The sequence below is a fragment of the Elephas maximus genome, chromosome 11 (assembly GCF_024166365.1).
Source record: "Elephas maximus indicus isolate mEleMax1 chromosome 11, mEleMax1 primary haplotype, whole genome shotgun sequence".
In the NCBI taxonomy this organism is placed as follows: domain Eukaryota; kingdom Metazoa; phylum Chordata; class Mammalia; order Proboscidea; family Elephantidae; genus Elephas; species Elephas maximus.
The window spans coordinates 114,186,929-114,212,306 of NC_064829.1; the positions used below are offsets into that span (position 1 = coordinate 114,186,929).

At 52.3% G+C, this 25,378-nt stretch overlaps 1 protein-coding gene across 1 annotated transcript; it reads left to right on the forward strand.

The window, feature by feature from the left end:
• The first annotated feature begins 8,697 nt into the window (after positions 1 to 8,697).
• Positions 8,698 to 24,112, forward strand: MAG (myelin associated glycoprotein). Its single transcript, XM_049901091.1, has 9 exons — positions 8,698 to 8,758; positions 8,923 to 9,291; positions 13,760 to 14,056; positions 14,195 to 14,452; positions 15,764 to 16,024; positions 20,977 to 21,264; positions 21,634 to 21,730; positions 22,418 to 22,517; positions 23,640 to 24,112. Exons 1-9 carry the CDS (start codon positions 8,713 to 8,715, stop codon positions 23,802 to 23,804), a joined length of 1,881 nt encoding a protein of 626 aa, XP_049757048.1. The 5' UTR covers positions 8,698 to 8,712; the 3' UTR covers positions 23,805 to 24,112.
• The last annotated feature ends 1,266 nt before the right edge of the window (positions 24,113 to 25,378 follow it).

Consider the following 25,378-nt stretch of genomic DNA (forward strand, 5'->3'; position numbering starts at 1 on the left):
TGGCTGGTTCTTTTATTTTCCAAACTAGAGTGTCTGTTGTTCCTTCTTCCTGCCAAGGGTCTATGCCAGAGGCTTGGGCCAGTACTTGGTGGGCTGTGTTGGGGGTTGCAGGAAGTTTAATGAAGCAAATTTGTTTTCTCTTCTTTCTCCCTTCAAAAGTCTTGGAATTCACCTTGCAACAGCAGGGGATAAACATTTTAAAGTTTCCTTTCCTTGAAGCCTTATTAAAACAGGTAACAAACTCAAATGCTTAGCAAGAGTGTTCCAAGTGAGATCCAGGAACCCCTCCCAGGGATCCACAGAGTGGAAACTACTAAGACGCTACTTGCTGTTTTCACTCTCATTCACTGTCATGAGCGTACAGTGGAGTTTTCTAGAGGCTATGTGACACATGATGACATTATCACGGATGGCCTACCCATTCTGTGCTTGTGTAGCTTGTCCTTCCAAATGTTCCCAGTTTCAACTTCTATATGTTAAACAACTATAGATATTACTCACTTAAAAGAATTTGGGGTCCTCAATAATTTTTAAGAGTGTAGAGGGGTTCTGTAGACCAAAAACTTTGAGAACCACTGACCTTCAGGGACCAGACAGGCACAGTAAATGAGTGAGGCATGCTGGCTTTGTTAAATAAGAGTATCTTACGTTACGGTCTCTCAACAAGGATTCACTTTGCATACGAAATGCGTAAGAATATTCTCCACTTCCACCAGGAATTAAGTTCTCCCCTGTTGTTGAAAACTGTACACCTCTCTCTCTGATTTTCCCACTTCTGAGAAAAGCTGAGGTGCAGGAAGTATTTCATTTTCTTCTTAGCGCACAAGAAAACAACAGCACTGGTGTGATGATAATGAGCATCAGCCACTTGACCTCAATGTTGGGTATCAACTAGGAGCGGTGTGGTCTGGAGCCCCATCTGAAGGGGGTTCCAGGAGATCGCTTCCATGCCCAAAGGCACGCCCAACGTGGCTAGAGATTCTGGTTTTTCAAGTGAATGGTAATCTAATTTTGATGTGAAATTTCCTAATTTTTAAAAATATTGGCAACTGATAAAGGTATTTGTTTTTTAAATCAATACTCTGTGGGCCAAAATAAACCCAACTGGGAGCCTAGTTAGTCTTGTACACAGGAGCTGGGAGCCCGATCAGTCTCACACACACTGACGGAGAGCACAGTCTCATAACACTCACTGGGAGCCCGATCACTCTTGCACACACTAACGGGGAGCACAGTTTTGTACACAACTAGGAGCCTGGTCAGTCTTGTACACAATGATTGGGAGCCTGGTCAGTCTCATACACACTGTCTGGGAGCCTGCTCAGACTCGTAGCACCAACTGGGAGCTAGATCAGTCTTGTACACACTGACAGGGAGCCTAGTCAGTCTTGTACACCACCTGAGAGTCAAGTCAGTCTTGTACTCACCACCTGGGAGCCCAGTCAGTCTTGTACACACCACCTGGGAGCCCAGTCAATCTTGTATACACCACCTGGGAGCCCAGTCAGTCTTGTACACAGTGACTAGAAGCCCAGTCAGGCTTGTACACAGTGACTAGAAGCCCAGTCAGTCTTGTACACACCACCTGGGAGCCCAGCCAATCTTTTGCATACCAACTAGGAGCTTAGTTGGTCTTGTACACACCACCTGGGAGCCCAGTCAGTCTTGTACACAGTGATTAGAAGCCCAGTCAGTCTTGTACACACCACCTGGGAGCCCAGTCAATCTTTTGCATACCAACTAGGAGCTTAGTTGGTCTTGTACACACCACCTGGGACCCCAGTCAGTCTTGTACATACCACCTGGGAGCCTGGTCAGTCTTGTACACACCATCTGAGAATCCAGTTAGTCTATTTTTTTTTTTTTTCTTTTTTGGTAGGGAAGGTATTATTATTTTTATTATTGTACTTTAGATGAAAGTTTGCAGAACAAACTAGTTTCTCATTAAACAGTATACACATTGTTCTATGACATTGGTTAACAACCCTATGACATGTCAACACTCTCTCTTCTCAACCCTGGGTTCCCTAATACCAGCTTTCCTGTTCCCTTCTGCCTTCCAGTCCCTGCCCCAGGGCTGGTGTGTCCCTTTAGTCTTGTTTCGTCCCACGGGCCTGTTCAATCTTTGGCTGAAGGGTGAATCTTAGGAGCGGCCTCATTACTGAGCTGAAAAGGTGCCCAGGAGCCAAACTCTCAGGGTTTCTCCAGTCTCTATCAGGCCACTAAGTCTGGTCTTCTTTTGTGACTTAGAATTTTGTTCTTCATTTTCCTCCAGCGCTGTCCAGGACCCTCTGTTGTGAGCATAGTCAGTCTTGTATACACCGACTGGAAGCCCAGTCAGTCTCATACACACAGATTGGGAGCCCATTCATCCTTAGTACACCAGCAACTTTGTCTTTTGCCTCAAAAGCTATGAGAGATTTGTCCTCTGAAGCACTGGCAGAAAAGGTCTCCTGAGTAGAGAGCTTAGCTTTCTCTTAGTTTCCCAATCCTCCATGCGGCTTCTCCCCACTCTGAAACTCTTCCCCTGATCTGTTAAAGGAGAGAAGTGTCTGTACAGCACTCAGCTCTTCTGGCTGTTGAGCTGCTCAGACAAGAGGATGAGTGTAAAATTGCTTTGGGAATCATCAAAAGCCTCAAAGGTTAAAGGAATAGTGCAGTAGTCCCCGACTTACGATGGGGTTCCACTCCCATGACTCCGTCTTAAGTCAATTCTGACATAAGTGGAGTACGTCTTCTTTATTTTTATTTTTTATAACTGCTATATGGCAGTGTTTTGAACAGTAAATCATAACACTGAACATCTGGGAGCGACCATCTGAGAATGATAAATCAGCAAATTATATGCTGCAGGGCTATATGTAGTACATATTACTAACAATAAGATGTACAAGAAAACAGGCAGTAGTAAGTGTGGTTCATCATAACTCAATACCTCGGAAGTTGGGGACTACCTGTGTTAAGAGGGGAGGGTGGTAAATACTAGGAGGTGGGAAATTTGAAATTGCTAATTACGTTTAATGACACTGGTGTGCTTCTCACATCTTAGCAAGCAGTTTCTCCAAGGTGGTCCTAGAAATGGGAGAAGGTGTGAAGTAGAGGTTCTCAAACGTTAATGGGCATCAGAATCTCCTGGAGGGCTTGTGAAAATTCAGATCACTGGGTCCCACCCCTAGAAATCCCAATTGAGTAGGTGCAGAATGGGGCCCAGAACTTGTATTTTTAATGAGTTCTTAGATGACACTGATGCTGCTGGTTCAGGGCCCACACTTTGAGGACCACAGGTGTGAAGCTACGAGCTCTGGCTGAGGGAAGCATGTGCCTCTTGGTTGGACCAAGTTCTAGATCTGATTCAGGAGACCGTTAAGTGGTGGGCCTGAGGGTTCAATGCTGGAGATGAGTTTTGCTTGGTCTAAGAAATATCATGGTAAACAGAAGATTTAAGTCATCAAATATTTCATTTTACTTGGATTCACACTCAACACCCATGGAAGCAGCAGTTAAGAAATCAAAAAATGTATTGCACTGGGCAAATCTTCTGCAAAAGACCTCTTTAAAGTGTTGAAAAGCAAAGATGTCACCATGAAGACTAAAGTGCGCCTGACCCAAGCCATGGTGTTTTTATCCGCTCCTGTGCATGCAAAAGCTGGATGATGAATAAGGAAGACCAAAGTGGAATTGACGCCTTTGAACTGTGGTGTTGGTGAAGAATATTGAATATACCATGGACTGCCAAAAGAACGAACAAATCTATCTTGGAAGAAGTACAACCAGAATACTCCTTAGAAGCTAGGATGGTGAGACATCTTCTCACATACTTTGGACATCTTATCAGGAGGGATCAGACCCTGGAGAAGCGAGTCATGCTTGGTAAAGTAGAGGGTCAGTGAAAAATAGGAAGCCTCTCAATGAAATGGATTGACACACTGGCTGCAACAATGGGCTCGAGCATATCAAGGATTGTGAGAATGGCACAGGATCAGGCAGTGTTTCATTCTTTTGCACACAGTGTCGTTATGAGTTGGAACCAACTCGATGGCACCTAACAACAAGAACAACAACGTACAATGTTTTCGTTGAAATTTAGTCCTAAAAGTTAGGTCATTTCACACAAAAGCCTGGATTCCTGCCTTTTCTGAAAAGACCAGGTGATCTGGCAACCCTGGAAGCTGGACCTAGGGGTGGCTGACCCCTTTAGACAGTGCACCTGCTCTTCAGTTCCCTGGAGCCCTCACCCAGCCCACACACTCACTCCACCTGCCTCACTCCTGTGGTCTGCAGACCGGGAATTTCCGATTTCAGTGACAGCTGCCAACGCTGATCTTGGATGCACGCGCCTGTGTACCTCGACCCAGGAGCAGCCTCAGGTCACACCTAGTGAGGATATGGAGTTCCAGACTGCACAGGCGCACAATTCCAAGGGGTTGGTGTTGACTCTGAGGCCGTGGCACATGAGCACCCAGGGTCTGGGCATCCTCACCCAAAGCTCAGGCACCAGGCCCCTCTCTTCTCCAGGACCTGAGTGTTCAAGCCCCACCCCACTCTCAATGGGCCTTTGTCCCTGACTGGGAAAGGCACAGGCAGAGGCTGACATCATGGAGCCTGAGGAGGGGGTGGGACTCCCCTTCCCCTCCCAGCCTTCCCCGCTCCTCACTCCCTGGTCTGAGGGATTTCCCCACCCCTCACTCCCGGGTTCTCCCTGGGAGAAAGGACCCTCTCTTCCTCCCCACTGCACTGGCCTAGAGAAGAACAGAAGATGTACAATGTGGCTAAACAAACAGGGCGGGGTCAAACCACTACCACACATAACCACACCACCCCCAGCTTCCCCTTCCATACACCCCCTGACAATGGGTGAGGCTGAGGTGGCAGTAGGTCCTCACAGCCCCAAAAGTCAAGGCAGCCCGTCTGTGCATCAGGCAGTGTTCTAGGGAAACAGTGAACAAGACAGACAAACAGGAAGCCTGCCCTCTAGAGCTCTGTGCTGGTGGTGGGGAAGCTAGCCCCTGATTCAGTACACAGAGCGAGCAAACGGACAAATGGAGCTGAGGGCTGCGGAGAGAAAAGACAGCCTTTAAGCGGAGGGGCTTGGCTTGGTGCCGGAGTCAGGAATGGCTTTCAGGGCAGGTGGCATCTGAGCTGAGGAGCCTGAAAGAGGAATGGGCTGTGGCCAGTGGGGAGTGGGATGCGGTGGGGAGAGCTTTCTGGGGCAAAGAGGAACGAGCACAAAGGCCTTGAGTTGTTAAGTGCTGCAGGGTGCTTGAGGAACACGGTCACCCACCCTCTACACCAACTCAGCTTAGCTCTGCGCCAGAGCTGTGCTATGAGCTGGGATAGACTGAGAATAGAACCTGCTGCCCTCAGGGACATTGTGTTCTGAGGAGAAAAAACAAAAAACAAGCTCATTGCCATGGAATAGAGTCTGATTACCAGTGACCCTATAGGAGAGAGTACAACTGCCCTGTAGGGTTCCCAAGGAGCAGCTGGTGGATTCGAACTAGCAACCTTTTGGCTAGTAGCCAAACTCTTAACCTCTGCACCACCAGGGCTCCATGTTCTGAGAAGAGGAGACAGTTAATACATAAGATCATTTCAGATGACAGTAAGAACCTGGAAGAAAATAGACCAGGCTGAGTGGACCAAGAATAACTGAGGGACAGTGACTCTAGAGAGAGTGGATTTGACACTGAGGTGGAGAGTGGGAAGGTTCTGCCTCCTCCTCCTGCCCACACTGGCCTCTGCTGTCTTCTCAGGACCAGGGTTACACCTAACATTGCCACCAAGATTCCCTAGGAGCTGAGGACAAAGCCTTCTGTCCTTCACCTGAAATTTTCAGAGGGATTAGAACCTCCTCCCAGGGACCCAGAATCAGGGTGCATGGTGATGGAGGAGGGGGGAGCAAGTGAGGCAGCCACCCCCCTCCCCAATCCCCTCTAGGAAGGAGCTAGGAGAACCCAGGCGTCAGGCTGCCCAGTCCGAGCCCCATGGTGACAAGGGCCCCTTTGTGCCCCCCTCCCCCGGGGGCAGGGAGGAGCTGAGCCCTGGAGGCAGGCGGCCCCTGGCACCCGGGGGGCAAGGGAGGGGCCGGCAAGTGGGGGCCTAGACCCTGGGTGGCTGGGGGACTGTGAGCTGGGCCGGCCGGCAGAGCAGAGGGTGCAGGAGCAAGCTCATCCAAGTGAGTACTGCAGCAGAGACAGGGCGGGGGTGAGGGAGTGAGCCATGGGGCAGGGCGCCCGGAGGCCTGTGCAAGGTCAGGTGTCTGGAGGGTGGATGGTCACTGCAAACTGCCACTAATTTAGGACAGTGGCTTTGGGAATGGGTTGGGAGTATGGCAGGGACAGTGATGGGGCTTTGGGGAGGAGCCATAGAAGGAAAGAACAAGAGTCCCCCTCAGCACCCCATGTGCCTGGAGGTTCTGTAGGCACAGCTGATCTGAAGCTCCCAAGTTTGGAAAAGATGGGGACAGAAGTGGCCTGGGACTGGGTGAAGAGCAGAAGGACGTCCAGGTGACCAGCCACCTGCATCCTGTGATCTAGGAGATGGGTGGGGGCAGCCGGCTGTGAGTGAGCAAGTTCCAGCTTGTAGACTGACAACAGGTGTGTGTGTGTGTGTGTGTGTGTGTGTGTGTTGTGTGTTGTGTGTTGTGTGTGTGTGCGTGCCCACTAGCATACACATGCACCGCCCCTGTGTGAATCTCAGTCAACATCAATGTTTCTCAGCCATTTTTATATTATTGTCTCCCTAAGGAAACGTTCTGGAGCCCTGGTAGTGCGGTGGTTAAGAGCTCAGATGCTAACCAAAAAGTCGGCAGTTTGAATCCACCAGTGCTCCTTAGAAACCCTATGGGACAGTTCTACTCTGTTCTGTAGGGTAGCTATGAGTCGGAATTGACGGGACTGCAAGAGGCTTGGTTTGGTTTTGGAAGGAAACTTTTTAGACAGAGTTTTACCAAATTGCCCCTGCCGGCTCCACCCCCTGCCCTTGAAGTTCTAAGACTACAGATACATTGTATATATGATTATGTACTGTGGCTCTTTAAGGAATCATTGTAGCATCTAAAAATTTACCCATCTCAAAAACCAAGGTTTGCTCCCTTTGAGAACGCATGGTTACCTACCTGCTGCTTTCACATGTCGGCCCAGGCCATGTGTCTGGTCCCCAGATCTGTGTGAATCCTGTCTTCTTCCCGTCACTGGTGCCTGAGCCTGCCACATGTCCATCAGCAGTGTGGGTGGATCTGTCCCTCTATACCTTGGTGTGTATGTGTTCAGGTCCATGTGTGTGCCCAAATATCATGCCCCTGTCTGTCAAGTATGACAGATGGGAGGCAGGGCAGTCCAGGTATGCATCTGTGACGGTGTGTGTGTCGGGCTCAGGGGCCTGTCTGGGTGTCTGACAAGTCTCTGTTGGGTGAGCCTGCTCCGACAGGCTGGATCTAAACCTGTCACATTTCACACCCGTGTTGGCATGCGTGCATCTGACCTCCATGCGTACATGGGAAGAGGGTGGAGAAAGTGGGGAAACGCAGCCACTTGGAAATCCTGGCCTTGATCCTAGGGCAGCTCCTCGCCACCCACCGCAGTCCTTCCTGCCCGCACTCAGAGCCTAGCCAGGAGTGCGTGCCTCCTCCCTCACCTCCCACCTACCCTAGAAGTCTCCTGGGATGAGGCAGCCTCACCCTGAGGGAACAGGGCCCTTTTGTACCGGGGTGCTGGCCTCCGTTGAGGGTGGGGACACCAGGGGCCATCTGTGGGGAGGAAGAGGGCGGCAGGAATTCACACGGCATGCTGGGAATGCTGATGCTGTGAAACCCAGTCATTGATGGGTCCTGGTCCCTGCCTGCCACCCCCAGGGCTCAGCCGTGGGACATATGCTCCCTCACCCTACTCACTATACCACACCACTGCTACCCCCCAGCCGCTGCTCTGCTGTGCCCCTTTCTGGCCCTGCAGGGCTCCCAGTCTCTGGCTGGGGGAGGGGGAATGCTGGGTAGAGTGGCTGCGAGGCTGTGTGGGAGGGTCCCAAGCAATCACAGGCAACGGAAGAAGACACTCCAGCAGCTTTATGACCGGCTTGTCCCATAATCCATGGTGGATATGGAAAGAAGGAGACGGTGGGTGTCCAGATTACCACCCCCTTGAACCCTTTGCACCTGTCTGACTGTTGTTCTAGGTTGGCTGGCAGACGGCTTCAAGTGGGACCAGAAGACATTCCCAACTCAGGGAGACTGAGGTGAGGGGCAGGGTACCAGCTCCCGCTTCCTCCTCCCTCACCCCACTTCCTGTGCCCCACTGGCCCAGCCTTGGCTCTCCCTTCTAGAGGTCCCCCGGGCCATGATGGGGATGAAGGTAATTATCAGCACATCACAATCAAGTAGAGACAGGACAGCTTGGTGATCAGGAGCCAGGCTGCAGGCTTAAATCCTGGCTCTGCCACTTACAAGCTGTGTGACCTTGGACAAGTGACTTAACTTTTCTGGACTGCAGCTATAAAATGAGGACAATCATTGCACCTACTTCAAAGAGACCAAATGAGTCAACGCAGGCCTCGCACGTGGCCAATGCCGTGTTCGTGTTTGTTATTATAAACAACAGCACCAGCAGCTAACGTCTGAGCAGGCTCTTCGCCAAACCCTTGGCATCGGCACCCACGTTCCCTTGGTTTTAACCTTCTCTTCTCCTCTCTCCAGCTATTGCTCGCTTGCTGGACAAAATGATATTCCTCACGGCTTTGCCCCTGTTTTGGATTATGATTTCAGGTAATGTCTGGGGGGGTGCTGGGGAGCCAGGTACCTTGGCCCCTGAGCAGCTGGGGTTGTTCTTGTGGGTCCTGGCACCACCGGGCAGTGGAAGCCTGTAGGAGCAGGAGAAGGGAGGCCGGGGGCACATGTCCGCCAGCCTCAGCAGCCCTGCTCGCCCACAGCCTCTCGCGGGGGCCACTGGAGTGCCTGGATGCCCTCGTCCATCTCAGCCTTCGAGGGCACATGTGTCTCCATCCCCTGCCGCTTCGACTTCCCCGATGAGCTGCGGCCCCCCGTCGTGCACGGAGTCTGGTACTTCAACAGCCCCTACCCCAAGAACTACCCCCCGGTGGTCTTCAAGTCCCGCACCCAGGTTGTCCACGAGAGCTTCCAGGGCCGCAGCCGCCTCCTGGGGGACCTGGGCCTACGCAACTGCACCCTCCTTCTCAGCAACCTCAGCCCCGAGCTAGGCGGCAAGTACTACTTCCGGGGAGACCTGGGGGGCTACAACCAGTACACCTTCTCGGAGCACAGTGTCCTGGACATCATCAGTGAGTCCCCGGGGTGGTGCGGGTACTTGGGGGCTGGGGGCAGTGCCGGGGCAGGCAGGGGAGCAGCAGAAAATCCCACTCAGCACCTTTCTCTGGAAGGTCTGGATCAAAAGAAGTGTCATTTTACTGGAGGGTGCAGACCTCAGTGTCCACGGAGACCCTGCCCACGACAGAAACAAGCAGAGTAGGGCCCCAAATAGCTTCGCTGTCCTGAGGAAAATGGTGGCTCAAAACAACCAGAATGCTGCTTAGAAGCAAGGATGGTGAGACTTTGTCTCACATACTTTGGACATATTGTCAGGAAGGATCAGTGCCTGGAGAAGGACATCATGCTTGGTAAAGTAGAGGGTCAGTGACGAAGAGGAAGACCCTCAACTAGATGGACTGACACAGTGGTTGCGACAATGGGCTCCAGCATAGCAACAATTGTGAGGATGGCGCAGGACCAGGCAGTGTTTCGTTCTGTTGTACATAGGGTCGCTATGAGTTAAAACCGACTCGATGGCATCTAATAACAGCAACAATAAATTCTTCTAGAAATACCTGGGAGACCGACAGTAGGTCCCAGGAGTTAGGGGCAGGAGCTTTGGATCCTCGCATTAGATGGATAATCTCAGGCAAGTTACTTACTTTACTTGGGCCTCGGTTTTCTCTTCTGTAAAATGAGGATAAGAACAGCACTCACCAAAATGGGTTAATAGTGGCCAACAGCTCAGGGCCCTGCCGGCCACAGGACACTCAGCTCTGGCTAATGTTCTGGGTGGAAATCCTGGACCAGCCCTGTTCTCATTTTTCAAGAGAAACCAGAATTGTGTGTGTGTGTGTTTTTTTTTTTTGTTTGATGCAATCTCCCAATTCTTAAATGTTGTTGTTGTTGTTAATTGCTGTGGATTCGATTCCAGCTCATGGCAACCCCATGTGTGCAGAGTGGAACCGCTCCATAGAGTTTTCAAAGCTGTGACCTTCCAAAAGCAGGTTGCCAGGCTGATCTTCTGAGGTGTCTCTGGGTGTGTTCGAAAGGCCAACCTATCAACTAGTAGTTGAGCACTTAACTGTTTGCACCACGCAGAGACAACATCTAATTCTTAAATACTGGCCACTAATTTGGAGCCCTGGTGGTGCAGTGGTTAAGAGCTCAGCTGCTAACCAAAAGGTCAGCAGTTCAAATCCTCCAGCTGTTCCCTGGAAACCCTACAGGGCTGTTCTACTCTGTCCTCTAGACTTGCTATGAGTCACAATAAACTCTATGGCAATGAGTTTGGCATTTTGGTGGCCATAAATTCAGATTTTTTTTTTTAAAGCCTTTTAGGCCAAATAAATTGCATCTGAGGGGCAGCTGTGGCTATGAGAGCAGCAAGCCCCTGTAGCTGAGTTCTAAAAGGCCCCGTTGCCTGGAGCCCTTAGACCCGGGTTCCCCATCAGCACCAAGACTATCTGAGGAGCCAGATGAACTACTCTGGTGCAGAACAAGACTCCATATGCCCAGCCGGACACGGACTCATCTCCAGGACACACAGACACAGACACAGACACAGACACAGACACACAGACACAGACACACAGACACAGACACAGACACACAGACACAGACACACAGACACAGACACACAGACACAAAGACACAGACACAGACACAGACACACAGACACAGACACAGACACACAGACACAGACACACAGACACAGACAGAGACACAGACAGAGACACAGACAGAGACACAGACACACAGACACACAGACACAGACACACAGACACAGACACAGACACACAGACACAGACACACAGACACAGACACACAGACACAGACACAGACACACAGACACAGACACACAGACACACAGACACAGACACACAGACACAGACACAGACACACAGACACAGACACAGACACAGACACACAGACACACAGACACACAGACACAGACACACAGACACAGACACAGACACACAGACACACAGACACACAGACACAAAGACACAGACACACAGACACACAGACACAGACACAGACACACAGACACAGACACACAGACACAGACAAAGACACAGACACAGACACACAGACACAGACACAGACACACAGACACAAAGACACAGACACACAGACACAGACACAGACACACAGACTCAGACACAGACACAGAGACACAGACACAGACACAGAGACACAGACACAGACACAGACACAGACACACAGACACAGACACACAGACACAGACACACAGACACAGACACAGACACAGACACACAGACACAGACACACAGACACACAGACACAGACACAGACACACAGACACAGACACAGACACACAGACACAGACACACAGACTCAGACACAGACTCAGACACAGACACAGACACAGACACACAGACACAGACACACAGACACAGACACACAGACACAGACACACAGACACAGACAGAGACACACAGACACAGACACACAGACACAGACACAGAGACACAGACACAGACTCAGACACAGACACAGAGACACAGACACAGACACACAGACACAGACACACAGACACAGAGACACAGACACAGACACAGACACACAGACACAGACACAGACACAGAGACACAGACACAGACACAGAGACACAGACACAGACACAGACACAGACACACAGACACAGACACACAGACACAGACACAGACACACAGACACAGACACAGACACACAGACACAGACACAGACACACAGACACAGACACAGACACACAGACACAGACACACAGACACAGACACAGACACACAGACACAGACACAGACACACAGACACAGACACACAGACACAGACACAGACACAGACACAGACACACAGACACAGACACAGACACAGACACACAGACAGAGACACAGACACAGACACAGACACAGACACACAGACACAGACACACAGACACAGACACAGACACACAGACACAGACACAGACACACAGACACAGACACAGACACACAGACACACAGACACAGACACAGACACAGACACACAGACAGAGACACAGACACAGACACAGACACAGACACACAGACACAGACACACAGACACAGACACAGACACAGACACAGACACACAGACACAGACACAGACACACAGACAGAGACACAGACACAGACACAGACACAGACACACAGACACAGACACACAGACACAGACACAGACACACAGACACAGACACAGACACACAGACACAGACACAGACACAGACACACAGACACAGACACACAGACACAGACACAGACACACAGACACAGACACAGACACACAGACACAGACACAGACACACAGACACAGACACACAGACACAGACACAGACACAGACACAGACACACAGACACAGACACAGACACACAGACACAGACACACAGACACACAGACACAGACACAGACACAGACACACAGACACAGACACAGACACAGACACAGACACAGACACAGACACACAGACACAGACACAGACACACAGACACAGACACAGACACACAGACACAGACACACAGACACACAGACACAGACACAGACACAGACACAGACACAGACACACAGACACAGACACAGACACACAGACACAGACACACAGACACAGACACACAGACACACAGACACAGACACAGACACACAGACACAGACACAGACACAGACACACAGACACAGACACAGACACACAGACACAGACACAGACACAGACACAGACACAGACACAGACACACAGACACAGACACAGACACACAGACACAGACACACAGACACACAGACACAGACACAGACACAGACACACAGACACAGACACACAGACACAGACACAGACACAGACACAGACACACAGACACAGACACAGACACACAGACACAGACACAGACACACAGACACAGACACACAGACACACAGACACAGACACAGACACAGACACAGACACAGACACAGACAGACAGAGACACAGACACAGACACACAGACACAGACACACAGACACACAGACACAGACACAGACACACAGACACAGACACACAGACACACACGGTGGAGGGTAAGCCAAAACAAACATGGGGAGGAGAACAGTTTCTTAAGGAATACAATATAGGGCCAACAGCACAGACGCTGAAGCCAGACGGGCCAGGTTGAAGCCCAGGTCTGCCCGGTACTAGCTGTGGCCTCGGTTTCCTCATCTGCACCCTGAGCATAATAACAACATCCACCTTCCAGCGTTAGTGGAAGGATTGAGCAAGTTAAACACTTCCGAGTTTTCAGACCATCGAGTGGTTATTTTCATCCTTATTACATCTCCCTTGGCTCCGTGGAGGGATTCTGGGTAAAGGGTAACTGAGAGGAAGAAAGGTTGCAGGGAATTCTGAGTCCAGAGGCAGGGAAGGAGATGAGGTGCCAGAGATGGAGCTGGACAAGGTGGGGAGGGGTGTCGGGTAGCCCAGTGCTGCTTCTGCCTCAGCCTTCCCATCTCACGCAGACACACCCAACATCGTGGTCCCCCCAGAAGTGGTGGCAGGCACGGAGGTGGAGGTCAGCTGCACGGTGCCTGACAACTGCCCAGAACTGCACCCGGAGCTGAGCTGGCTGGGCCACGAGGGGCTGGGGGAGCCAGCTGTGCTTGGTCGGCTGCGCGAGGACGAGGGCACCTGGGTGCAGGTGTCCCTACTGCACTTCGTGCCCACTAGGGAGGCCAACGGCCACCGGCTGGGCTGCCAGGCCTCTTTCCCCAACACTACCCTGCAGTTCGAGGGCTATGCCAGCCTGGACGTCAAGTGTGAGCCAGGGTGCGGGCCGGGGGGCGGGGCTGGGGCCAGGCCCGGGGTCGGGTCAAGATGTGGGCAGGGTGGGGTCACTGTGGGGCGGGGCAGGGTCTGAGGCCCACCCGTTGACCCTGCCGTTTCACTGGCCTCAGACCCGCCAGTGATTGTGGACATGAACTCCTCTGTGGAGGCCATCGAGGGCTCCAATGTCGGCCTGCTCTGTGGGGCTGACAGCAACCCGCCCCCGCTGCTGACCTGGATGCGGGACGGGACAGTGCTCCGGGAGGCCGTGGCCGAGAACCTGTTCCTGGAGCTGGAGGAGGTGACCCCTGGGGAGGACGGCGTCTACGCCTGCCTGGCAGAGAATGCCTATGGCCAGGACAACCGTACCGTGGGGCTGAGTGTCATGTGTGAGTCGGCATCCTGTGGGCTCACACCCTGCAGCAGAGAGAGAAGAGGGACCAACCCCACCCTGGGCCAGGACCCAGTGACAGGCGTAGACACTGTCGGGGCCAAGGTGGAGAGGAAGGGGCTGCAGGTCAATATGCTCATTCATTCATTCCAGAGCACCTGGTGAGCACCTGCCCCATACTCCTCTTGTCTGATGACAAGGTTGGGAAGTACATAGATGTGGTCTGTGTCTCCCAGAAAAGTCTGCTAAACCATTTTCTGGGGACAGCCCTTGGCTAAACTGATGGAGTAGGTCTGGGCCAGGGCTCAGGAATCTGCATTTTCACATAGGCCCTTTGTGTTCTAACGGAGGGTGGAGAGGAACCCTGGCCTCGCCAGGCCCGTGTGTGCACATATAGGTTTTGGGGTAGGGGAGGAAGGGCTGGCCAGGACAGGATTCTTAGCTAGCAACCAAGGAGAGGTCATTCATTCATTCATTCATTTGCAAATATTTATTGAGGATAGTAATGACAGCCACAACTAACATTTACTGAGTGCTTCGCTATGAGTTGGAATCGACTCGATGGCAGTGGGTTTCATTTGGTTTTTTAACACAAATGCTCGTTCCCCGGACATGCCAGGGCTGGCTCCCACCTCCTGGTATCAGGGAAGCCTTCTATTATCACTCGGTCTAAAGCTGAGACCACCCTTACCCTTAATGTTTATATCATCCCCATTTTGCCAGCTGTGTGTCTTATTTACTCGCATAACATCTGCCCACATGGGCAGGGGTCTCCATCTGCTATGTTTAAGCGACAACAGTGCCTGATGCTTGGTAAACCAGAAAACCAAACCTGGTGCTGTCGAGCTGATTCCAACTCACAGAGACCCTACAGGAGAGAGGAGAACTGCCCCATAGGGTTTCCAAGGAGCACCTGGTGGATTCAAACTGCCCACCTTTTGGTTAGCAGCCAAGCTCTTAACCACTGTGCCACCAGGGCTCCAATGCTTGGTAGGTGCTCAGTAAATGTTGAGTGAGCATCTCTGTGAGGCGGGCGCTGTCATTAAGTTCATTTTCAAGATGAGAAGACAGGCACAGAGAGGTTACGTTGCAGGTCCACGCACAGCTGGGAAAAGGTTGAGCCAGGATTCAAGCCAGACCCTGTGGCTGCACAGCTCCCACTCTGGTAAACGAGACAGCCAGGACTAGGGCTACCTGAACTGCTGGGCTCTGTTTGGGGTGTCCGTGGTCGCATTTGGAGGTAGGGGTTGGCTGACAGAAGAGACAGCTCCTGACTCCCCATGTTCCCGTCCCCTGTCCTGCCCCTCAGATGCACCCTGGAAGCCAACAGTGAATGGGACAATGGTGGCCGTGGAGGGGGAGATGGTTTCCATTCTGTGCTCCACACAGAGTAACCCAGACCCCATCCTGACCATCTTCAAGGAGAAGCAGATCCTGGCCACGGCCATCTACGAGAGCGAGCTGCAGCTGGAGCTGCTGGCCGTCACGCCCGAAGACGACGGAGAGTACTGGTGCGTGGCGGAGAACCAGTATGGCCAGAGGGCCACGGCCTTCAACCTCTCTGTGGAGTGTGAGTGCCTCTCTTCTTCTCACCCCCACGAGGGATGGCTGACGGGACTCCCTCTCCCTGCCAGGGTGAATGGTGCGGTAGGAGATCCCTAGGCTACTGGTAAGCACCCAAGCATCCCAACCTGGGCGGCTTTGCCTGTCTTTACCAGCAGACTAGGATGGAGATGGGAGGGGCACTGAATCCAGAGCAAGGAAATAGATATCCCACCTGAGGACATGATCCCTAACATCTTGTGGTGGGCTCTTGCCCAAAGAGGTTTCTGGATCCTGTGGCCCCTGCCTCCTTTGCACTAACTAAGACAATTTCTGCGCCACCACCTAGCCCTTTTGGGGCACTGCTGGGTTCCAGGTGCCATTGGAAGCACTGAACAGGCGCCTGCTCATTTCATCCTCATGACATCCCTATGAGGGAGGTTCTGTACAGTCCCATTTCACAGAGGGGGAAACTGAGATCGAGGGGTTATGACAAGGTCACACAGCTAGGAGACAGCAGAAATTCGAGATTCAAATCCAGGCAGTACGGTTCCACTCTTCTGTCCTGCGCCAAGTTGACCACACTCTCTGGTATTCCATGAGAACACAGTGATCGGGCAGCTGCTGTGTGCAGAGGGCTGTGTGGCTGTGTGGGAGGCGGCAGGCCTGTGTGGACCCCAAGCTTATCATGAGATATGGCCCAGCCATGGCGGTGAGATTCATGCAGATAAAAAGCTAACTGTCTTGGACATTAAACCCATCATTCTGCAACAAACCGCTCCTCTCCCAGCCTCTCTAAGAACAGCATCACCCCCACCCCTCACAGTCCCTCCAGGTCAAAGCTCCCAAGTCCCAGCTTAACATCCCCTCCTCCAGCAACTTCCCTGTGGGATCTCTCACATCCATCACCCCAGTCCCCTGCTTCCTCCTCAGCTGTGGCCTGACCTCTGACATAGTCTCTCAAGTGGATACAAAAAAAAACCCCAAACCCTTTGCCGTTGAGTCGATTCCAACTCATTGTGACGCTATAGGACAGAGTAGAAATGCCGCATAGGGTTTCCAAGGAGCAGATGGTAGATTCAAACTGCTGACCTTTTGGTTAGCAACCAAGTTCTTAACCAGTGTGCCACCAGGGCAGGCTCCTCCATTACACCCCTGGCTCTGCCTCTTCACTTTGGGAAAGTTTCTTCATCTCTCTGGGCCTCTGTTTCTTAATTTGTAAAATGAGGAATGACAATAAAAGTATTGCTTTATGGGGATTGGCGAGGGTTGGATTATCTAACACAAGTAAAGGTAAGCAGCACAAAGGCGTCGCACATAGTAACTGCTCAATTTAATTTAGCCTTATCACTGTCCTTCTTCTGGTTTACCAAACACAGCTCCCACAGCTTAGAGCTTGGTTTCTAGAGTTAGAACAACCCAAATTCAAATCCCAGCTCTGCCACATACCAGCTACGTGACCCTGCACACTCAACTTCACCTCTCTGGGCCTCGGTTACCCCTCCTACATTGCTCCCCACCACACACATTTGCTGGAAGGTTCAATGACATCCAACATGCAAAGCACTCAGTATATATAGTGCCTGCTACACAGTACATGGGAATCCTGGTGGCATAGCGGTTAAGTGCCATGGCTGCTAACCAAAGGGTGGGCAGTTTGAATCTGCCAGGTGCTCCGTGAAACTCTATGGGGCAGTTCTACTCTGTTGTATAGGGTCTCTATGAGTCAGAATGGACTCGACAGCACTGGGTTACACGGTACAGGCTCAGTAATCGGTATGTAATAGATATAGGGAGCCCTGGAGGCACAGTGGTTAAGAGCTTGGCTGCTTACCAAAAGGTCCGCAGTTCGAATCCACCAGTCATTCCTTGCAAACCCTATGGGGCAGTTCTACTGTGTCCTATGGGGTTGCTATGAGTCAGAACCGACTCGACAGCAGCGGGTTTGGTTTGGTAGATACAGATTACTCCTGGAATGCTATCTTCCACAGCAAAGGTATGGCTGCCCACTCACTGCTGACTTTAATCTTTGGGCTTATCTCCTCCCAGTCTCTGCTCCCTTGCAGCATCCAATGTGATCATGACATACAGACTTTGCGGTACCCTGCTTTCCCTATTCACACCATCCGGGCCCACCCTCCGCTTCTGCTGCTCTCTTCTCCCCTGTTACTCACACCCCATGTTCTTAAGATTTGAGGGCCACAGGACCCTAGAGAATCTGTTGGAAACACCTGAACACACCCCCCACTATCTCACATACGTTCCCAGGTAAGTCTCCGAGCTCTGCTACATAATGAGAGCGGGGCAGCAAACCTTCGTTGAGTGCTAGCCATCTTTCCTGTCAACTCTAGTCTGGATGTTGGCCGTGCAGGCCTGCTGCCAAGGCTTCCTTCACGTACTCCCTCTGCTGGAATTGTTCTACTTAACAATAGGTTCCTGGATGCTATGTTGAAGAGTCTACAACACGTTCGGGCATCTATCTGAGGGGTACCTGTAGCCCCCTGTGAGAAGTACCAACCCTCGTGGCCCAGGGGTTAAGAGCTCAGCTGCTAACCAAAAGGCCAGCAGTTCAAATCCACCAGCTGCTTCTTGGAAACCCTATAGGTCACTGTGAGTCGGAATTGACTTGACGACAATGGGTACAGATGAGACTCCCTCTTGGAGGCCCAGGGAAGCTGAGTGACCCGACCCAGGCCACCCAGCTGGTAGGTGGCAGACCTGGGGTGCAAACCAAAGCAGTCCCACCCCAACCTCTCCATTCTTTGTATGACTCGGAGTTTGTCTGGTGCCACGTCAGGCTTCATAAGTCTCCCAGGCTGTCCATGCAGCTTTGAGGGTGTGTGCCCAAACAGCGTGTTGGTATTTCCACGGTGACCAGGGCAGCTTCGAGGGTGTGTGCCCAGCCAGGGTGTTGGTACTTCCACGGTGACCAGGGCAGCTTCGAGGGTGCGTGCCCAGCCAGGGTGTTGGTACTTCCACGGTGACCAGGGCAGCTTCGAGGGTGCGTGCCCAGCCAGGGTGTTGGTACTTCCACGGTGACCAGGGCAGGTTCAAGGGTGCGTGCCCAGCCAGGGTGTTGGTACTTCCACGGTGACCAGGGCAGCTTCGAGGGTGCGTGCCCAGCCAGGGTGTTGGTACTTCCACGGTGACCAGGGCAGCTTCGAGGGTGCGTGCCCAGCCAGGGTGTTGATACTTCCATGGTGACCAGGGCAGACATTTGTCACCAGAGCACCAGCAGTGCAGTCTTAAGGGGAAGGGTTTTTTCATTCCAGCTATTTAAAAGAAATCATTAATGGCTGTCAGTTTGTTATTAATTTGCTCTGTGGTGTGTTAATTAGTTAACACACAGCGGTACAATGTGTATCTGCATAAACAGAATTTGGGGCAAGTAATTTTTTAAAAAATATTATTCATTGAGACCTAGAGCTCAGTCTGGAGCCCTGGTGGTGCAGTGGTGAAGAGCCCAGCTGCTAACACAAAGGTTGGCAGTTCAAATCCACCAGCCGGTCCTTGGAAACCCTATGGGGCAGTTCTACCCTGTTTTATAGGGTTGCTGTGAGGCGGAATTGACTCGACTGCAGTGGGTTTTTTTAGTGCTCTGTCTAGAGGGAGCAGAGGGTGGGGGTATCTGACTCTCTAGAAGGGGAAGAGAACATGGTTTTAAAAAGCAACATTCAATATTCTAATGTAATTTTATATCTTGGAAAATGAAAGGGGAAGAAAACAGGACACCGGTGCTAGTTTTGCAATAGGAGCGGCAGCAAAGCCAAGCTCAGCAAACCCATCTGTGGTGCTAGCAGCGGTGGAGAGTCCTGCATGATGTCTGACTCAAGGGGCACCTACAGGTTAGACCCAAAGGGGAGAGCAGAGGCTGGGTGCCAGAGAGGAGCCGACCCTCTGTGTATGAGACCACGAGGGCTGACAAGGCCAGGGGCAGGGACAGTCCTTTCACTCATGCTGTAAGTATTTACAGAGCTCCTGTTATACAAAAGGCACGTTCTAGGAGTGAGGGACAGGGTGGAGACAGAGCAAGGTCCTGTCTTCATGAAACTAAGAGACCAACCATATCAGTACGTAACACAGTAAGGGTGAGCACCTGGGAGAAAGCCTGAGCAGGACAGGGGGACAATGACGACTGAAAACCAGCCACTGTCAGCCGATTCTGATTCATGGTGACTCCAGGTGTCAGTCTAGACCTGTGTTCCATAGAGTTTTCAATGACCGATGATTTTTCAGAAGCTGATTGCCAGGACTTTCTTCCAAGGTACCTCTGGGTGTTTTGGAACCACCAAACTTTCAATCAGCAGCCAAGCATGTGAAGTGTTTGCACCACCGAGGGACTCCATGATGAGAGAAAACCCGTTGCTGTTGAGTTGATTCTAACTCATAGTGACCTTATAGGTCAGAGTAGAACTGCCTCATAGGGTTTCCGGGGAGTGGCTGGGGGATTTGAACCGCTGACCTTTTGGTAAGCAGCGAAGCAGGGTGCAATTTATATAGGGTGGTCAGGGAAAGAGATATCATCTGAGCAGAGACCTGCGAAGAGCGAGAGAGTAGGCTTGGCAGGTATACCAGGGAGGTGTTCCAGGCAGAAGGAGAAACACAGAAAAAGCTCCAGGAGATTGAGAAACAAACAGCAAGGAGGCCAGCACAATTGAAAAGGAACCATCAAGGATGAGAGGAGATTAGAGAGAGCCTAGGTCCTGCAGGGCCTGGTAGGCTGAGGCAAAGAGTGTGGATTTTATTTTAGTGACTCAGGGAGCAAACTGAGGGTCTAGTACTGGTGAGCTCCATGAGCCGTAAAGGTGAACCAAGTTAGAGACGGTGCAAGAGATACCGCAGAGCAGAAAATGCAGCTCACCTCTGTGAGGTAGCTGGCCCCCTGAGCCTGCAGCCATGCCAGCCTTGCCCTCGGGTCAAGGAGCTCCCAGAGGCCCAGCCTCCTTTGTCTCCAGCCCACTCTTGGTCTTGCCTCCACAGTTGCCCCCATGATCCTCCTGGAGTCCCACTGCGCAGCGGCCCGAGACACAGTGCAGTGCCTGTGTGTAGTGAAGGCCAACCCAGAGCCCATCGTGGCCTTCGAGCTGCCCTCGCGCAACGTGACCGTGAACGAGACTGAGCGGGAGTTTGTGTACTCGGAGCGCAGTGGCCTTCTGCTTACCAGCATCCTCACGCTGCGTGGGCAGGCCCAGGCCCCACCCCGGGTCATCTGCACCTCCCGAAACCTCTACGGCACCAAGAGCCTGGAGCTGCCCTTCCAGGGAGCCCGTGAGTGGTGTGGCCTTGGGGTGGGAGCCACAGGGAAAGCAGGGCTGCTGCTGGAACCAAGCTCTTCTCCCCAAGGCTGACAATCAGCCACTGAGCATGGGTCATGCTATGCAGATTGATAAAACACCAAAAGATTCCCTTTCCAGTTGGTATGGAGCAACTACCCTGAGTTTGCTTCACTTTACTACCCCCTCATCTGGGCTCCCCTGCAAATGAAGGGGGCCAGGGCTTCCACGCTGGTCAGTCAGTGCAAGGATGTGCCAGTTGCAGACTTTGACCACCATCCCTGCCCCAGCCCGTTGCCTGAGACCGAGGTGTGCCTACTACCACCAGCAGCCCTGAGAGCACCTGGGTCTTCTCTGTCCTCAGACCGGTTGATGTGGGCCAAGATTGGGCCCGTGGGAGCCGTGGTCGCCTTTGCCATCCTCATAGCCATCGTCTGCTACATTACCCAGACTCGAAGAAAGTGAGTATGCCTGCCGAGCTGGGGTCTCTAATGGGTTTGGAGTCTGGGAGGTGGGCACAGCAGGGCAGCCCTGCATGCGTGTGAGTGCATGTGGGGTGGATCCTCCTCTGAGAACGCAGCTAGATGGAGGAGAGAGGGCCCCCGCTAACGGGAGCCGCTGTTGGTCAGGGGCAGGCTGGTCCCTGGGCTGAGCACTTTACACGACTCATCACCCAGTTTCCCTGCCTTCTATGTTACTGCCATGCCTCCCTGACATCCAGAAAGTCTCCCCACACTCCCCAGTGTGATGGGGAAAGACCAGGGACTTCTTTTCCTTGTGGCACATACTCACCAGCTGTCCTGATAATGAGTTCATCTTCTGGCTCCACATCCCGGCAGCAGGAGGGACAGGCAGACCCAGAGCGTATGAGGGGAAGTGGAGAAGCCAGGCTGGGGTCCTGGAAAGTGGCGGAGACCAGGACCAGGTGGTTCATCCCCAGCTAGGCGGGAGCCCACAAGACGGGGGAGGGACAGATGGTGGTAGACAGGAGGGTTGTCACTCTGGAGAGGCACTTTGCCCCATCTTAGAGGGATGGGAGGGAGTAGCTGTGGGTTTCTTGGGCCAAAGTCCTAAGGTAGGTAAGGGTGGAGACAGGGAGGGGAAAGGTGGACGGGGTCCCACTGGGGCTAATGTACCCTACCCTGCAGAAAGAATGTGACAGAGAGCCCCAGCTTCTCAGCAGGGGACAACCCCCCAGTCCTGTTCAGCAGCGACTTCCGCATCTCTGGGGCACCGGAGAAGTATGAGGTGAGGGCCAAAGCCTTGTTGCTTCAGGCTATCTGGGAATCTGAATGCCGGAACATCAACAGCCGGGGAGGGGCCTGTGGGGCTGAGGGGCAGGAGGAGGAAGCCAAAGCCTCAGAGGGAAAGAGGAGCCGGGATGGGACGGGAAGACACTGCATATGGCTGGGTTAGACCTCAAGGCTGAGGAGGGGGTGCACAGGCTGAGGTTTCAAGGTGTTTTATGGGATGCAGTGTTCAGCTGCTAACCAAATGGTTGGTAGTTCGAATCCACCAACCATTCCTTGGAAACCCTGTGGGGCAGTTCTACTCTGTCCTCTGGGGTCACTATGAGTCAGAATGGACTCAATGGCAATGGTTCTTTTTTTTTTTTGGCTTATGGGATGCAGGGCTGAAGGGAGGCCCTCGTTCTCCCACCTGGGTCTATGACTGCATTTCCTTCTCCAATAGTCCAGAGAGTTCTCTACCCAGGAATGTCACTGAGTGCCCCAGGAGGTAGGTTCCGGGGGCCTCAGTGTGCCAGCCCCAGGGCCCTCGCTGTGCTCTGGGGTTGGTGTGCATGTGTGTTCGTCCCCGTCAGATGTTCAGGATGGTGCTGGGTTGAATCCGGCCCTGCCCAGCAGTCCTGGCCTTGTCTACTCTGTCCCACTGTTGTTCCTTTCTGTCTGCCTGTGGCCGCTGTTCTGTGTGTGTGTTCAAGGGCATGTATTGGGGTGGGAGAGGGGATAAAAGACATGACGGGGAAGCTGGTGGCACCTGCAGGGATTCCATATCAAGGAGGGGACCACACCAGACCCATGTAGCAGAATGACTTTCTGAACATTTACCAGACTTTGGAAAGACGGGATTCCAACCAGGAAGCTTAACCTTGGAAGGTTTCCTGGAGAAATTTAATTTTTAGGCAAAATTCAAACTTAGCAAGGAGGAGGTTGTGTGTGTAGGTGGGACTGTCAGGCTGTGGGGCTAGTTGGGCTAAGAGTCCTTGAGAAAGGAGGTTCACACAGGGCCTGAGCATATAGGCAGGGCTTTGGGTCTGAACTCTGGGCTTGTGGGGGTACAAGCAACTCCAGCCTTTGCTTTAGGGAAAAGGGGGACAGGACCTTGCTAATGGGTTGCTTCCCCTCACAGAGCGAGAGGCGTTTGGGATCTGAAAGGAGGCTGCTGGGCCTTCGGGGGGAGCCCCCAGAGCTGGACCTGAGCTATTCCCACTCGGATCTGGGAAAACGACCCACCAAGGACAGCTACACCCTGACAGAAGAGCTGGCTGAATATGCTGAAATCCGTGTCAAGTGAGGGAGCCGGGGGCAGTCAGTGTGGCCACCCCCCTTCAGGATCCTCACTGGCCCCCACTGACTGTGGGCTCCCTTCCTCCGGAAAATAGTGGGGCTGGGACCAGAAGGGGATGGGGCAGGTGACTGCAGGGTCCTGGGGGCCTGGTCTCCCTCTTCTTCTTCTCTGCCCCCTCCCTGACAGCACACTTCCCTACCCCCATTGTGGCTCCCCTCTAACCTCCTTTAACCTCAGTTGTCTGGAGGGGAGCTCTGTCTGTCCGTGATATTTATTTTTACCCACTGCCTGGTTTCCTGCCTCCCATACCTGGTCCCAGGGTCTTTCCAAGAGGGACATGCAATAAATGCCCCAAAGCCAAACACCTGTCTAGAATCTGATAATTTCTGATCCAACTTCGAGGAGTCTGTCACTCCCACTGTCTCCAAACCCCTGTCTAGAGTCTGATAATTTCTGACCTATCCTTGGGGAGTTTGCCATCCCCACTGTGTTCAGAATGACCACAGAGTTTCCCTTTGCCCCCTGCTGGGCCCTCGTGGAAGGCAGGGGCCCAGGGGTTCTCTAACTTGGGGTCTGGTCCACAGCATACTGTGTTTGACTGATGGGTGATTTCACACAACAAAACTCGTCTCTGGCTTTGGCTGCAGTCAGATCATCTGAGAGCACTGGACTCACATGCATAGACTTGCTGAAGCAGAGGGGAGCTGCCCCTTCTGAAGGGACACAGGCCACCCACTTGCCATAGTTCCCACTATTCCATGTTGTCCCACACCTGCCTGCTTCCCTCAGTGACATCTCACGCGTTGGCTCGGCTGCCATCCCTCACATCCAAGCTGCACTCTTCTGCTGCAACCTTTCAAACTTCACTGCATTTGGTTCAAGAAGCATTAATTGGTCAGTACCTGTGTTCTGGGCCCTGAGCCCCTTCAGGGAGCTCAGGCTGTCCGGGGAAGGGACGCTGATGACAGCTTCATGAAGACAAAAACAGTGAGGCTCAGAGAACTATTAAAAAAAAAAAAACACCATTCAGCTGATTTTCACTCCTTGCAACCCCACATGTTAGAGAATAGAACAGTTTCGTAGGGTTTTCTTGGCTGTAATCTTTACAGAAGCAGATCCCACGGCATCCTGGGTGGGTTTGAACTGCCAACCTTTAGGTTAGCAGCACATTGCAAACAAACACCACCTAGCAACCTGAGGGTCAGAGACCAAAAAAAAACAAAAACCCGTTGCTGTTGAGTGGACCCCAACTCACGGCAACCCCATAGGACGGAGGAGAACTGCCCCACAGAGTTTCAAAGGCGTGGTTGGTGGATTTGGACTGCAGGTCTTTTAGATAGCAGCCAAGTTCTTAACCATTGTGTCACCAGGGCTCCAGAGAAGCTAGGTGATATTCCTAGGGCCCCAGAGCTAGGAAATGGTGTGCCCAAGCTCTGGGCTTAGTTCTACTTAAAAATGTAATTTTTCTGTAACATCTCTCAGGAATTTAAAGAGGGCCAGACATTGGTATACCAAACCAACAAAACCCATTGCCGTCGGGTCAATTCCAATTCATAGTGACCCTATAGGACAGAGTAGGA